The 13,396-nt window shown below is 49.2% G+C and overlaps 1 protein-coding gene across 3 annotated transcripts in view; it reads right to left on the reverse strand.

Moving 5' to 3' along the window:
• The window catches only part of NFIC (nuclear factor I C), a 380,967-nt gene that overhangs the window by 125,526 nt on the left and 242,045 nt on the right, over positions 1–13,396 (reverse strand). For all 3 annotated transcript variants that reach the window (XM_063915491.1, XM_063915481.1, XM_063915499.1), the window contains exon 5: positions 5,798–5,921. In XM_063915491.1, coding sequence (XP_063771561.1) covers positions 5,798–5,921 — 124 coding nt within the window. The remainder of the gene's footprint in view (positions 1–5,797; positions 5,922–13,396) is intronic.

The raw sequence follows: 13,396 nt of genomic DNA on the forward strand, positions 1-13,396 counted from the left end.
TTCATTGCCTCAATCATGCAACGAATGGCCCTAGTGGACATTAAATTTGACTCATCGTTGTCGACACTGGTATCAGTCTCCGTGTCGACATCTGTGTCTGCCATCTGAGGTAGTGGGCGTTTTAGAGCCCCTGATGGCCTTTGAATTGTCTGGGCAGGCACGAGCTGAGAAGCCGGCTGTCCCGCATTTGGCATGTCGTCAAATTTTTTATGTAAGGAGTCGACACTTGCGCGTAATTCCTTCCATAAGTCCATCCACTCGGGTGTCTGCCCCGCAGGGGATGACATCACATTTATAGGCATCTGCTCCGCCTCCACATAAGCCTCCTCATCAAACATGTCGACACAGCCGTACCGACACACCACACACACACAGGGAATGCTCTTAAAGGAGACAGGACCCCACAAAAGCCCTTTGGGGAGACAGAGAGAGAGTATGTCAGCACACACCAGAGCGCTATATAATGCAGGGACTAACTGAATTATGTCCCCTATAGCTGCTATAATATTTACTGCGCCTAAATTTAGTGCCCCCCCTCTCTTTTTTACCCTTTTCTGTAGTGTAGACTGCAGGGGAGAGTCAGGGAGCCTCCTTCCAGCGGAACTGTGAGGGAGAAATGGCGCCAGTGTGCTGAGGGAGATGGCTCCGCCCCTTTTTCGGCTGACTTTTCTCCCGCTTTTTTCTGTATTCTGGCAGGGGTAATTACCACATATATAGCCTCTGGGGCTATATATTGTGGTTATTTTGCCAGCCAAGGTGATTTTATTGCTGCTCAGGGCGCCCCCCCCCCCCAGCGCCCTGCACCCTCAGTGACCGGAGTGTGAAGTGTGTATGAGGAGCAATGGCGCACAGCTGCAGTGCTGTGCGCTACCTTGGTGAAGACTGAAGTCTTCTGCCGCTGATTTTCCGGACCATCTTCTTGCTTCTGGCTCTGTAAGGGGGACGGCGGCGCGGCTCCGGGAACGAACACCAAGGACGGGTCCTGCGGTCGATCCCTCTGGAGCTAATGGTGTCCAGTAGCCTAAGAAGCCCAAGCTAGCTGCAAGCAGGTAGGTTCGCTTCTTCTCCCCTTAGTCCCTCGTTGCAGTGAGCCTGTTGCCAGCAGGTCTCACTGTAAAATAAAAAACCTAACATATACTTTCTTTCTAGGAGCTCAGGAGAGCCCCTAGTGTGCATCCAGCTCGGCCGGGCACAGAAATCTAACTGAGGTCTGGAGGAGGGGCATAGAGGGAGGAGCCAGTTCACACCAGATAGTACCAAATCTTTCTTATAGAGTGCCCAGTCTCCTGCGGAGCCCGTCTATTCCCCATGGTCCTTACGGAGTCCCCAGCATCCACTAGGACGTCAGAGAAAGTCCAGTGGTAATTCCATATAAGTCCAGTGGTATTACTGCCGTATAAGTCCAGTGGTACTGCCGTATAAGTCCAGTGGTATTACTGCCGTATAAGTCCAGTGATACTGCCGTATAAGTCCAGGGGTACTGCCGTATAAGTCCAGTGGTACTGCCGTATAAATCCAGTGATACTGCCGTATAAGTCCAGTGGTACTGCCATATAAGTCCAGTGATACTGCCGTATAAGTCCAGTGGTACTGCCGTGGAAGTCCAGTGGTATTACTGCCATATAAATCCAGTGGTACTGCTGTACAAGTCCAGTCCAGTGGTGCAGCCGTATAAGTTATGGGGTACTGCCGTATAAGTCCAGTGGTGCTGTCCTGTGCTGTATATTATTTACTTCAAATAAAGGGGTTATTAATATGGGTGTAGTATGGTTTGCCGGCGGTCGGAGTCCCGGCGACCAGCATACCGGCGCCGTAATCCCGACCACCGGCATACTGACAGCTGGCCGAGCGCAAATGAGCCCCTTGTGGGCTCGCTGCGCTCGCCACGCTGCGGGCACAGTGTATTCTCCCTCCAGGGGGGTCGTGGACCCCCAAGAGGGAGAAAAGATGTCGGTATGCCGGCGGACGGGATTCCGGTGCCGGTATGGTGGTCGCCGGGAGGCCGGCCGCCGGCAACCTGAAGACCACCCATTAATATTTAATCCAAATAATTTTTACAGGGTTTGCCCTGTGTGGTTTATGGGTTTCTGTGACGCATATTGGGGGTAATTCTGAGTTGATCGCAGCAGGATTTTTGTTAGCAGTTGGGCAAAACCATATGCACTGCAGCGGAGGCAGATATAACATGTGCAGAGAGAGTTAGATTTGGGTGGGTTATTTTGTTTCTGTGCAGGGTAAATACTGGCTGCTTAATTTTACATTGCAATTTAGATTGCAGATTGAACAAACCACAACCAAATCTAACTCCCTCTGCACATGTTATATCTGCCTCCCCTGCAGTGCACATGGTTTTGCCCAACTGCTAACAAAAATCCTGCTGCGATCAACTCAGAATTACCCCCATTGTTATATAACTTCGTCCAAATAAAAGGGTTATTATTATCCAAATTATTTTTACAGGCTTTGCTGTGTGTGTGTGTGTGTGTGTGTGTGTGTGTGTGTGGTTTAGGGGTACACTCTCCTGTGCCACCAATATTCTGCGTGTATTACATATGGGCAAATTCCAGCACGTCCCATGTTTTGCACATACAATTAATTTGGTGGTGCAGAATTTTTTGAGAAATGACAGAGGCATGCAGGAGATGCTGTCGGTGGCCCGAAAAATTACGGGCCACTTTTGACATTCAGCCACTGCGTGCCACTCCTAGATGGCCCAGGTGTTTGTGCCTCACACTTGTGTTGCTTAGCTTAGTCATACAGCTACCACATTGCACCTCTTTTACTTCTTTGCATGATTTGCTGTTTGGGGCCTAGTTTTTGAAAATTGCCATCTTGTCTGCCACTGCAGTGCCACTCCTAGATGGGCCAGGAGTTTGTGCCGCACACTTGTGTTGCTTAGCTTAGTCATATAACTACCTCATTGCACCTCTTTTACGTCTTTGCATGATGTGCTGTTTGGGGCCTAGTTTTTTTAAGTGCCCTCCTGTCTGCCATTGCAGTGCCACTCAGGGCCGGACTGGCCATCTGGCACTTCTGGCACATGCCAGAAGGGCCGATGGCCAGGTGGGCCGGTCTAGCTGCAGCAACCCCTCCCTCTCGACACTCCCACCTCCTCATTCCGGCCACTGTGCTCCGCGGAAAAGTCCTCTCCTCTCTCTTCCCACCTTCCCAGAATGCCGATGGGGGCGCGACGTCATCGCGCACAGCATTCTGGGAGTAGCCGCGGGGAAGGGACAAGGCCGGGGACTGGAGCAGCAGCAGCCTCAGCATGGCATGTACTACACGCAGGGCTGCCATCAAGGCGGGTCTATGGGGACTTCAGTCCCGTGCCCGGGCATACTGACAGAGGGGAGGCCCGGTCCACTTCTATTGCCGACCGCCCGCCCACAACTGCCACCTGTTGAAAGAGGCACTTGTCCTATGGCCTCCTGCAGCTGCTATGAAAGAAGTGCCCGGACCACCACCGCCTGCCGCTACTCCCATGGTAAAAGTACTGCAAAGAGAAGGAGCCAGGGTCCTGGACCTGCTGCCTGCCTCCCATCAGCCGCTACGAGTGCCAGTGCAGCAATTTAAAGGAGGACCCTGGAACTGCTGCCTGCCGCTACAAGTGATAGTGCTGCACAGAGAAGGAGGGCCCTGGACCTGCCACTGCACAGTACATTGAAGAAAAGGAGGTCCCTGGAGCTACTGCTCGCCGCGCTGCCCACAGCCTGCTACCAATGCTTGTGTGTGTGCAGTGCTGATGAGGGGTAAGCACAAATGTGTGTGCATGTGTCCAGCACTGGAGGGGTAAGCAGGGGTGTGTGTGTGTGTGTGTGCATGTGTCCAGCACTGGAGGGGTTAGCAGGGGTGTGTGTGTGGGCATGTGTCCAGCACTGGAGGGGTAAGCAGGGGTGTGTGTGCATGTGTCCAGCACTGGAGGGGTAAGCAGGGGGTGTGTGTGTGTGCATGTGTCCAGCACTGGAGGGGTAAGCAGGGGTGTGTGTGTGTGTGTGTGCATGTGTCCAGCACTGGAGGGGTAAGCAGGGGTGTGTGTGCATGTGTCCAGCACTGGAGGGGTAAGCAGGGGTGTGTGTGTGCATGTGTCCAGCACTGGAGGGGTAAGCAGGGGTGTGTGTGCATGTGTCCAGCACTGGAGGGGTAAGCAGGGGTGTGTGTGTGCATGTGTCCAGCACTGGAGGGGTAGGCAGGGGTGTGTGTGCATGTGTCCAGCACTGGAGGGGTAAGCAGGGGTGTGTGTGTGTGTGTGTGTGTGTGTGTGTGTGTGTGTGTGTGTGTGTGTGTGGGCATGTGTCCAGCACTGGAGGGGTAAGCAGGGGTGTGTGTGTGTACACTGAAGAACACGCCCCCTTTTGAGTGACCACGCCCCCTTTTCCAACCTTCACTTTTTCATGCTCCCACTTCAACATTTTCACTTCAACCACTGGTCGTGTGTATTTTAATAGAGAATGATGTACGCTTGTATGTTGTTATAATATTAATTATATTTGTAAGAGCATAGACGAAGAAGTAGGAGGAGCCAGGAACAGTAAGGGGAGGAGTCATCGAGGTGGGCCTGTGTGCTTCAAAAATGCCAGGGCCTATTTTTAGTCCCAGTCCGGCCCTGGTGCCACTCCTAGATGGGCCAGGTGTTTGAGCCTCACACTTGTGTCACTTAGCTTTGTCATACAGCTACCTCACTGTACCTATTTTACTTCTTTGCATGGTGTGCTGTTTGGGGCCTAGTTTTTGAAAAGTGCTATCCTGTCTGCCACTGCAGTGCCACTCCTAGATGGGCCAGGTGTTTGTGCCGCACACTTGTGTCGCTTAGCTTAGACATCCAGCTACCTCGGTGCAACCTTTTAGCCTAAAAACAATATTGTGAGGTGTGAAGTGTTCAGAATATACTGGAAATGAGTGGAAATGTTATTGAGGTTAATAATACAGTAGGATCAAAATTACCCCCAAATTCTGTGATTTTAGCTGTTTGTGTTTTTTTTTTTTTTTTTTAAATCATCCAGATCCAAAACCAAAACCAAAACCCAAAAAGGTGGTTTTGGCAAAACCAATCCAGAGCCAAAACATGAGCGAGGATACAGATCCAAAACTAAAACACGAAAAGTGGCCGCCGCACATCTCTAGTTTTGAGTTGTCTAATAGGAGAAAATTGGTTTAAGGGTCTGATTCAAAGTTGTACACTGTGCCGATGTTTTCGCAGTTAAGCGTATCTGCAATCTGCCAATGCGTCTAAATTGCAATGCGCACATGTCAAGGTACCTTAGCAATGTCGCTTGCAGTGAGGATTTATTTGCATTAAAGGAGTCTTCAAATGGGATCACGTACGCAGAAAGCATAGCACCTGTGTAAACATGGCCATTCTGTGTGACATAGTGCTACTCAGATTGTCGATTATCGAAGTATCTGCAACCAATGCTGCACCAAGTACACAGATGCTGAGATTTGTGCGCCCGCCTGTGGGCATCTCAATCCGTTTTTAGGTGGTGGGAGCATTAGCGTATTTCCATATATCTGCTGTGCACAGGATTGCAGCAATACCATACAACTCTGAATCAGTCCTACATTTAAACTGCTTCTAAATGCTGGAGCATTTCTACTAAGGTCACAATATGCTCTAAGAGCTCCCAATTCATGTGTTAATGGATATATTTAAGGGGGTGCATTTGCTGTTTTCCCTATTAAAGTAAGACACCAATTTATATTTTGTAGCAACAGTTCATGTACTCATAAATGGTTTTAATAAATACACAAGCACTAGATTACACAAATATTAGCAATGCATACACTCCAAATAACACACCCGCTAGATGATGTGCTGGGGAGGGTCCTTCTCATCCCAGTTCCCGCAGGGTTTAAATCATACGCCAGGTGTCCCTGTAGCTCTCCTAGAGAGAAATTGGGTCCTGTGCCAGAGACAACTGGAGCTGCAGCAAGAAATGATGAATGTTAGACATACGAGACAATTCTCTTAGCTTTTTCAGTAGAATAAATGACCACTGTGCATTGTTAGAGTGACACTGTGTGTGCTAAAAACATGGTGGCCCTTCACCTGGGATGTAGATATATTGCCGGCATTTGGGATCCCGGCAGTGAGGATACTAACATTACCGTCAGCCAGAATCCCGGCTCACAGGGGCTATTCCCGCCCATAGAGTGGGAATAGATACTGTGGCGAGCACAGTGAGCCCACAAGGGGACTCTTTGCGCTTACCCCGCTGCCGGCATTCTAGTGGCTGAGATCCCGGTGTCGGTATGCTGACCGCTGAGATCCCTCCGCCGGCATCCCATACCCAACGCCTTCACCTATTGTGCACAGTAAAAGGTTAAACTTAACTCATGGAGAGAACTAGGGCTGCAGGGCCTGTAAGGTATCCAGAAACAGTAGTCTGAACTAGTCCCTGGGTTATTGTCAGAGTGGTTGAGTAGATACACTGAGATACACTGGTTATCTCATGTATAATTAAGCGCCATCCAGATTATTCCTATTATTGGTTGAGTAGATGGGTGAAAATGTGAAAAGGAACTGAAATACCACTTGGTGCTTCTTTAAAAACACCATCAGTCGCACTATTGAAGCTATGGCAGTGGCAGATTCTCTCTCTGAGAATGGCCTCTTACTGCATCCCTGCATGCAACTGCTTTCAGAGACAAGCCCAAGCCATTAGATGTAACATCTCCATGCGTCTTTTTACTTTCCAGTTACCGTCCAGAACGACCCCTGCTCCCATGCATTTAAACTTGACCTGCTACTCTGCACAAACAAAATTGAGACACATGCGCAGTCTGACTAAGAAGAAAAACATCAACGCACTGTATCCGACATCGCCACTGCTTCAGACCCTTAGTGGGGAGAGCTGATTTTGCCTAATACGGATGTGTCAGAGGGAGACACATCTGTAGATCATATATACATAGGGACGCTACAGCTTTATGAAACAGGAGTCAATCTAAATTTTGAAATCGTCACATATGTAAACAAAAGAGTGGCAAAAAACATATATATAGGAAGGGACTTGAGTCCATGAGTTGTATTTATTACAGAGGGAGCTACTCAGTCACACAGTGTGGCAGAAGTAGGAGTGTTTTTACAATGCATAACGTTAGGGGGGCTATTTGTTAAAATAGTTTTATTATCAGAGAATTGAAACATTACATAAGTCTGGGAAACATTTATTATGAGGGTGCATTTATTATGAGGGTGCCATAGCAAATATCTGAGATATCCGTGGTGGTCTCTTTGTTTTCCATCACAAAAATAGTACTTACAGTTTTCTATGGGGACTACGAAAATGCCCTATTTACAAAGCTCTGAAAACTTAGTTTAAGCTTAGCTGTTTAGAGTTTGGTCCCAATAGCGAACACGACCCTTATTGCTGTGATATGAAGAACGTATATTTAAGAGGGGAACTTGGAGAACAATAGTTACTTAATGGAAAGTAATCAGGACTAATTCAGCCTACTTATGTCACAATAAATAGATATATGTCTCCATTCTATTACTGAAAGCTAGCAGAGATACTTTTTGTGTGGAGTGGATCATTAGGTTGATAGTCAATAGGCCAACTCCATATGGTCGACATGGAACAGATTGACAGAGTTATTAGGTTGACATGTAAAAGGTAGAAACTTGAAAAGGTTAAAGAGTCAAAGAGTCGATATGGAAACGGTTGACACAATAAAGATCTACACAATGTTTTTTGTTTTTTATGTGTCATTTTCTATGTTATAGCACATGTGACCCCAAATTAGCATACTGCGTTTGCTTGCCACACTTCGGGCAAGGTGCCTCTCTCTGCTACCGCTGCACTTGGCACAGATCACTGTTCAAAATCATAGCCCAAAAAAATAAGAATTTACTTACCGATAATTCTATTTCTCGTAGTCCGTAGTGGATGCTGGGGACTCCGTCAGGACCATGGGGAATAGCGGCTCCGCAGGAGACAGGGCACAAAAGTAAAAGCTTTAGGATCAGGTGGTGTGCACTGGCTCCTCCCCCTATGACCCTCCTCCAAGCCTCAGTTAGGATACTGTGCCCGGACGAGCGTACACAATAAGGAAGGATTTTGAATCCCGGGTAAGACTCATACCAGCCACACCAATCACACTGTACAACCTGTGATCTGAACCCAGTTAACAGCATGATAACAGCGGAGCCTCTGAAAAGATGGCTCACAACAATAATAACCCGATTTTTGTAACAATAACTATGTACAAGTATTGCAGACAATCCGCACTTGGGATGGGCGCCCAGCATCCACTACGGACTACGAGAAATAGAATTATCGGTAAGTAAATTCTTATTTTCTCTGACGTCCTAAGTGGATGCTGGGAACTCCGTCAGGACCATGGGGATTATACCAAAGCTCCCAAACGGGCGGGAGAGTGCGGATGACTCTGCAGCACCGAATGAGAGAACTCCAGGTCCTCCTCAGCCAGGGTGTGCCCCTGACCAAGTAGCAGCTCGGCAAAGTTGTAAAGCCGAGACCCCTCGGGCAGCCGCCCAAGATGAGTCCACCTTCCTTGTGGAATGGGCATTTACATATTTTGGCTGTGGCAGGCCTGCCACAGAATGTGCAAGCTGAATTGTACTACACATCCAACTAGCAATCGTCTGCTTAGAAGCAAGAGCACCCAGTTTTTTGGGTGCCTACAGGATAACAGCAAGTCAGTTTTCCTGACTCCAGCCGTCCTGGAAACCTATATTTTCAGGGCCCTGACAACATCTAGCAACTTGGAGTCCTCCAAGTCCCTAGTAGCCGCAGGTACCACAATAAGCTGGTGCAGGTGAAACGCTGACACCACCTTAGGGAGAAACTGGGGACGAGTCCGCAGCTCTGCCCTGTCCGAATGGACAATCAGATATGGGCTTTGTGAGACAAAGCCGCCAATTCTGACACTCGCCTGGCCGAGGCCAGGGCCAACAGCATGGTCACTTTTCATGTGAGATATTTCAAATCCACAGATTTGAGCGGTTTAAACCAATGTGATTTGAGGAATCCCAGAACTACGTTGAGATCCCACAGTGCCACTGGAGGCACAAAAGGGGGTTGTATATGCAGTACTCCCTTGACAAACTTCTGGACTTCAGGAACTGAAGCCAATTCTTTCTGGAAGAAAATTGACAGGGCCGAAATTTGAACCTTAATGGACCCCAATTTGAGGCCCATAGACACTCCTGTTTGCAGGAAATGCAGGAATCGACCGAGTTGAAATTTCTTCGTGGGGCCTTCCTGGCCTCACACCACGCAACATATTTTCGCCACATGTGGTGATAATGTTGTGCGGTCACCTCCTTCCTGGCTTTGACCAGGGTAGGAATGACCTCTTCCGGAATGCCTTTTTCCCTTAGGATCCGGCGTTCCACCGCCATGCCGTCAAACGCAGCCGCGGTAAGTCTTGGAACAGACATGGTACTTGCTGAAGCAAGTCCCTTCTTAGCGGCAGAGGCCATGAGTCCTCTGTGAGCATTTCTTGAAGTTCCGGGTACCAAGTCCTTCTTGGCCAATCCGGAGCCACGAGTATAGTTCTTACTCCTCTACGTCTTATAATTCTCAGTACCTTGGGTATGAGAAGCAGAGGAGGGAACACATACACCGACTGGTACACCCACGGTGTTACCAGAACGTCCACAGCTATTGCCTGAGGGTCTCTTGACCTGGCGCAATACCTGTCCAGTTTTTTGTTCAGGCGGGACGCCATCATGTCCACCTTTGGTCTTTCCCAACGGTTCACAATCATGTGGAAGACTTCCCGATGAAGTCCCCACTCTCCCGGGTGGAGGTCGTGCCTGCTGAGGAAGTCTGCTTCCCAGTTGTCCACTCCCGGAATGAACACTGCTGACAGTGCTATCACATGATTTTCCGCCCAGCGAAGAATCCTTGCAGTTTCTGCCATTGCCCTCCTGCTTCTTGTGCCGCCCTGTCTGTTTACGTGGGCGACTGCCGTGATGTTGTCCCACTGGATCAATACCGGCTGACCTTGAAGCAGAGGTCTTGCTAAGCTTAGAGCATTGTAAATTGTCCTTAGCTCCAGTATATTTATGTGGAGAGAAGTCTCCAGACTTGATCACACTCCCTGGAAATTTTTTCCCTGTGTGACTGCTCCCCAGCCTCTCAGGCTGGCATCCGTGGTTACCAGGACCCAGTCCTGAATGCCGAATCTGCGGCCCTTTAGTAGATGAGCACTCTGCAGCCACCGCAGAAGAAACACCCTTGTCCTTGGAGACAGGGTTATTCGCTGATGCATCTGAAGATGCGATCCGGACCATTTTTCCAGCAGATCCCACTGAAAAGTTCTTGCGTGAAATCTGCCGAATGGAATCGCTTCGTAAGAAGCCACCATTTTTCCCAGGACCCTTGTGCAATGATGCACTGACACTTTTCCTGGTTTTAGGAGGTTCCTGACTAGCTCGGATAACTCACTGGCTTTCTTCTCCGGGAGAAACACCCTTTTCTGGACTGTGTCCAGAATCATCCCTAGGAACAGCAGACGTGTCGTCGGAAACAGCTGCGATTTTGGAATATTTAGAATCCACCCGTGCTGTCGTAGAACTACTTGAGATAGTGCTACTCCGACCTCCAACTGTTCTCTGGACCTTGCCCTTATCAGGAGATCGTCCATTTTCTTTGAAGAAGAATCATCATTTCGGCCATTACCTTGGTAAAGACCCGGGGTGCCGTGGACAATCCAAACGGCAGCGTCTGAAACTGATAGTGACAGTTCTGTACCACGAACCTGAGGTACCCTTGGTGAGAAGGGCAAATTGGGACATGGAGGTAAGCATCCCTGATGTCCAGGGACACCATATAGTCCCCTTCTTCCTGGTTCGCTATCACTGCTCTGAGTGACTCCATCTTGATTTGAACCTTTGTATGTAAGTGTTCAAATATTTCAGATTTAGAATAGGTCTCACCGAGCCGTCTGGCTTCAGTACCACAATATAGTGTGGAATAATACCCCTTTCCTTGTTGTAGGAGGGGTACTTTGATTATCCCTGCTGGGAATACAGCTTGTGAATTGTTTCCAATACTGCCTCCCTGTCGGAGGGAGACGTTGGTAAAGCAGACTTCAGGAACCTGCGAGGGGGAGACGTCTCGAATTTCCAATCTGTACCCCTGGGATACTACTTGTAGGATCCAGGGGTCCACTTGCGAGTGAGGCCAGTGCGTGCTGAAACTCTTGAGACGACCCCCCACCGCACCTGAGTCCGCTTGTACGGCCCCAGCGTCATGCTGAGGACTTGGCAGACGCGGTGGAGGGCTTCTGTTCCTGGGAATGGGCTGCCTGCTGCAGTCTTCTTCCCTTTCCTCTATCCCAGGGCAGATATGACTGGCCTTTTGCCCGCTTGCCCTTATGGGGACGAAAGGACTGAGGCTGAAAAGACGGTGTCTTTTTCTGCTGAGATGTGACTTGGGGTAAAAAAGGTGGATTTTCCAGCTGTTGCCGTGGCCACCAGGTCCGATGGACCGACCCCAAATAACTCCTCCCCTTTATACGGCAATACTTCCATGTGCCGTTTGGAATCTGCATCACCTGACCACTGTCGTGTCCATAAACATCTTCTGGCAGATATGGACATTGCACTTACTCTTGATGCCAGAGTGCAAATATCCCTCTGTGCATCTCGCATATATAGAAATGCATCCTTTAAATGCTCTATAGTCAATAAAATACTGTCCCTGTCAAGGGTATCAATATTTTCAGTCAGGGAATCCGACCAAGCCACCCCAGCGCTGCACATCCAGGCTGAGGCGATCGCTGGTCGCAGTATAACACCAGTATGTGTGTATATACTTTTTAGGATATTTTCCAGCCTCCTATCAGTTGGCTCCTTGAGGGCGGCCGTATCTGGAGATGGTAACGCCACTTGATAAGCGTGTGAGCGTCTTATCCACCCTAAGGGGTGTTTCCCAACGCGCCCTAACTTCTGGCGGGAAAGGGTATACCGCCAATAATTTTCCTATCGGGGGAAACCCACGCATCATCACACACTTCATTTAATTTATCTGATTCAGGAAAAACTACAGGTAGTTTTTTCACACCCCACATAATACCCTTTTTTGTGGTACTTGTAGTATCAGAAATATGTAACACCTCCTTCATTGCCCTTAACATGTAACGTGTGGCCCTAAAGGAAAATACGTTTGTTTCTTCACCGTCGACACTGGAGTCAGTGTCCGTGTCTGTGTCTGTGTCGACCGACTGAGGTAAATGGGCGTTTTAAAGCCCCTGACGGTGTTTGAGACGCCTGGACAGGTACTAATTTGTTTGCCGGCCGTCTCATGTCGTCAACCGACCTTGCAGCGTGTTGACATTATCACGTAATTCCCTAAATACGCCATCCATTCCGGTGTCGACTCCCTAGAGAGTGACATCACCATTACAGGCAATTGCTCCGCCTCCTCACCAACATCGTCCTCATACATGTCGACACACACGTACCGACACACAGCACACACACAGGGAATGCTCTGATAGAGGACAGGACCCCACTAGCCCTTTGGGGAGACAGAGGGAGAGTTTGCCAGCACACACCAAAACGCTATAATTATACAGGGACAACCTTTATATAAGTGTTTTCCCTTATAGCATCTTAATATATAAGCATATCGCCAAATAAGTGCCCCCCCTCTCTGTTTTAACCCTGTTTCTGTAGTGCAGTGCAGGGGAGAGCCTGGGAGCCTTCCCACCAGCAGTTCTGTGAGGGAAAATGGCGCTGTGTGCTGAGGAGAATAGGCCCCGCCCCCTTTTCGGCGGGCTTCTTCTCCCGTTTTTCTGACAACCTGGCAGGGGTTAAATACATCCATATAGCCCCAGAGGCTATATGTGATGTATTTTTAGCCAGTATAGGTACTTTCATTGCTGCCCAGGGCGCCCCCCCCCCCAGCGCCCTGCACCCTCAGTGACCGTTGGTGTGAAGTGTGCTGAGAGCAATGGCGCACAGCTGCAGTGCTGTGCGCTACCTCATGAAGACTGAGAAGTCTTCAGCCGCCGATTTCTGGACCTCTTCTCTCTTCAGCATCTGCAAGGGGGTCGGCGGCGCGGCTCCGGTGACCCATCCAGGCTGTACCTGTGATCGTCCCTCTGGAGCTAGTGTCCAGTAGCCTAAGAAGCCAATCCATCCTGCACGCAGGTGAGTTCACTTCTTCTCCCCTAAGTCCCTCGTTGCAGTGAGCCTGTTGCCAGCAGGACTCACTGAAAATAAAAAACCTAATAAAACTTTTACTCTAAGCAGCTCTTTAGGAGAGCCACCTAGATTGCACCCTTCTCGGCCGGGCACAAAAACCTAACTGAGGCTTGGAGGAGGGTCATAGGGGGAGGAGCCAGTGCACACCACCTGATCCTAAAGCTTTTACTTTTGTGCCCTGTCTCCTGCGGAGCCGCTATTCCCCATGGTCCT

The sequence above is a fragment of the Pseudophryne corroboree genome, chromosome 1 (genome assembly GCF_028390025.1).
Source record: "Pseudophryne corroboree isolate aPseCor3 chromosome 1, aPseCor3.hap2, whole genome shotgun sequence".
NCBI classification, from domain to species: Eukaryota; Metazoa; Chordata; class Amphibia; order Anura; family Myobatrachidae; genus Pseudophryne; species Pseudophryne corroboree.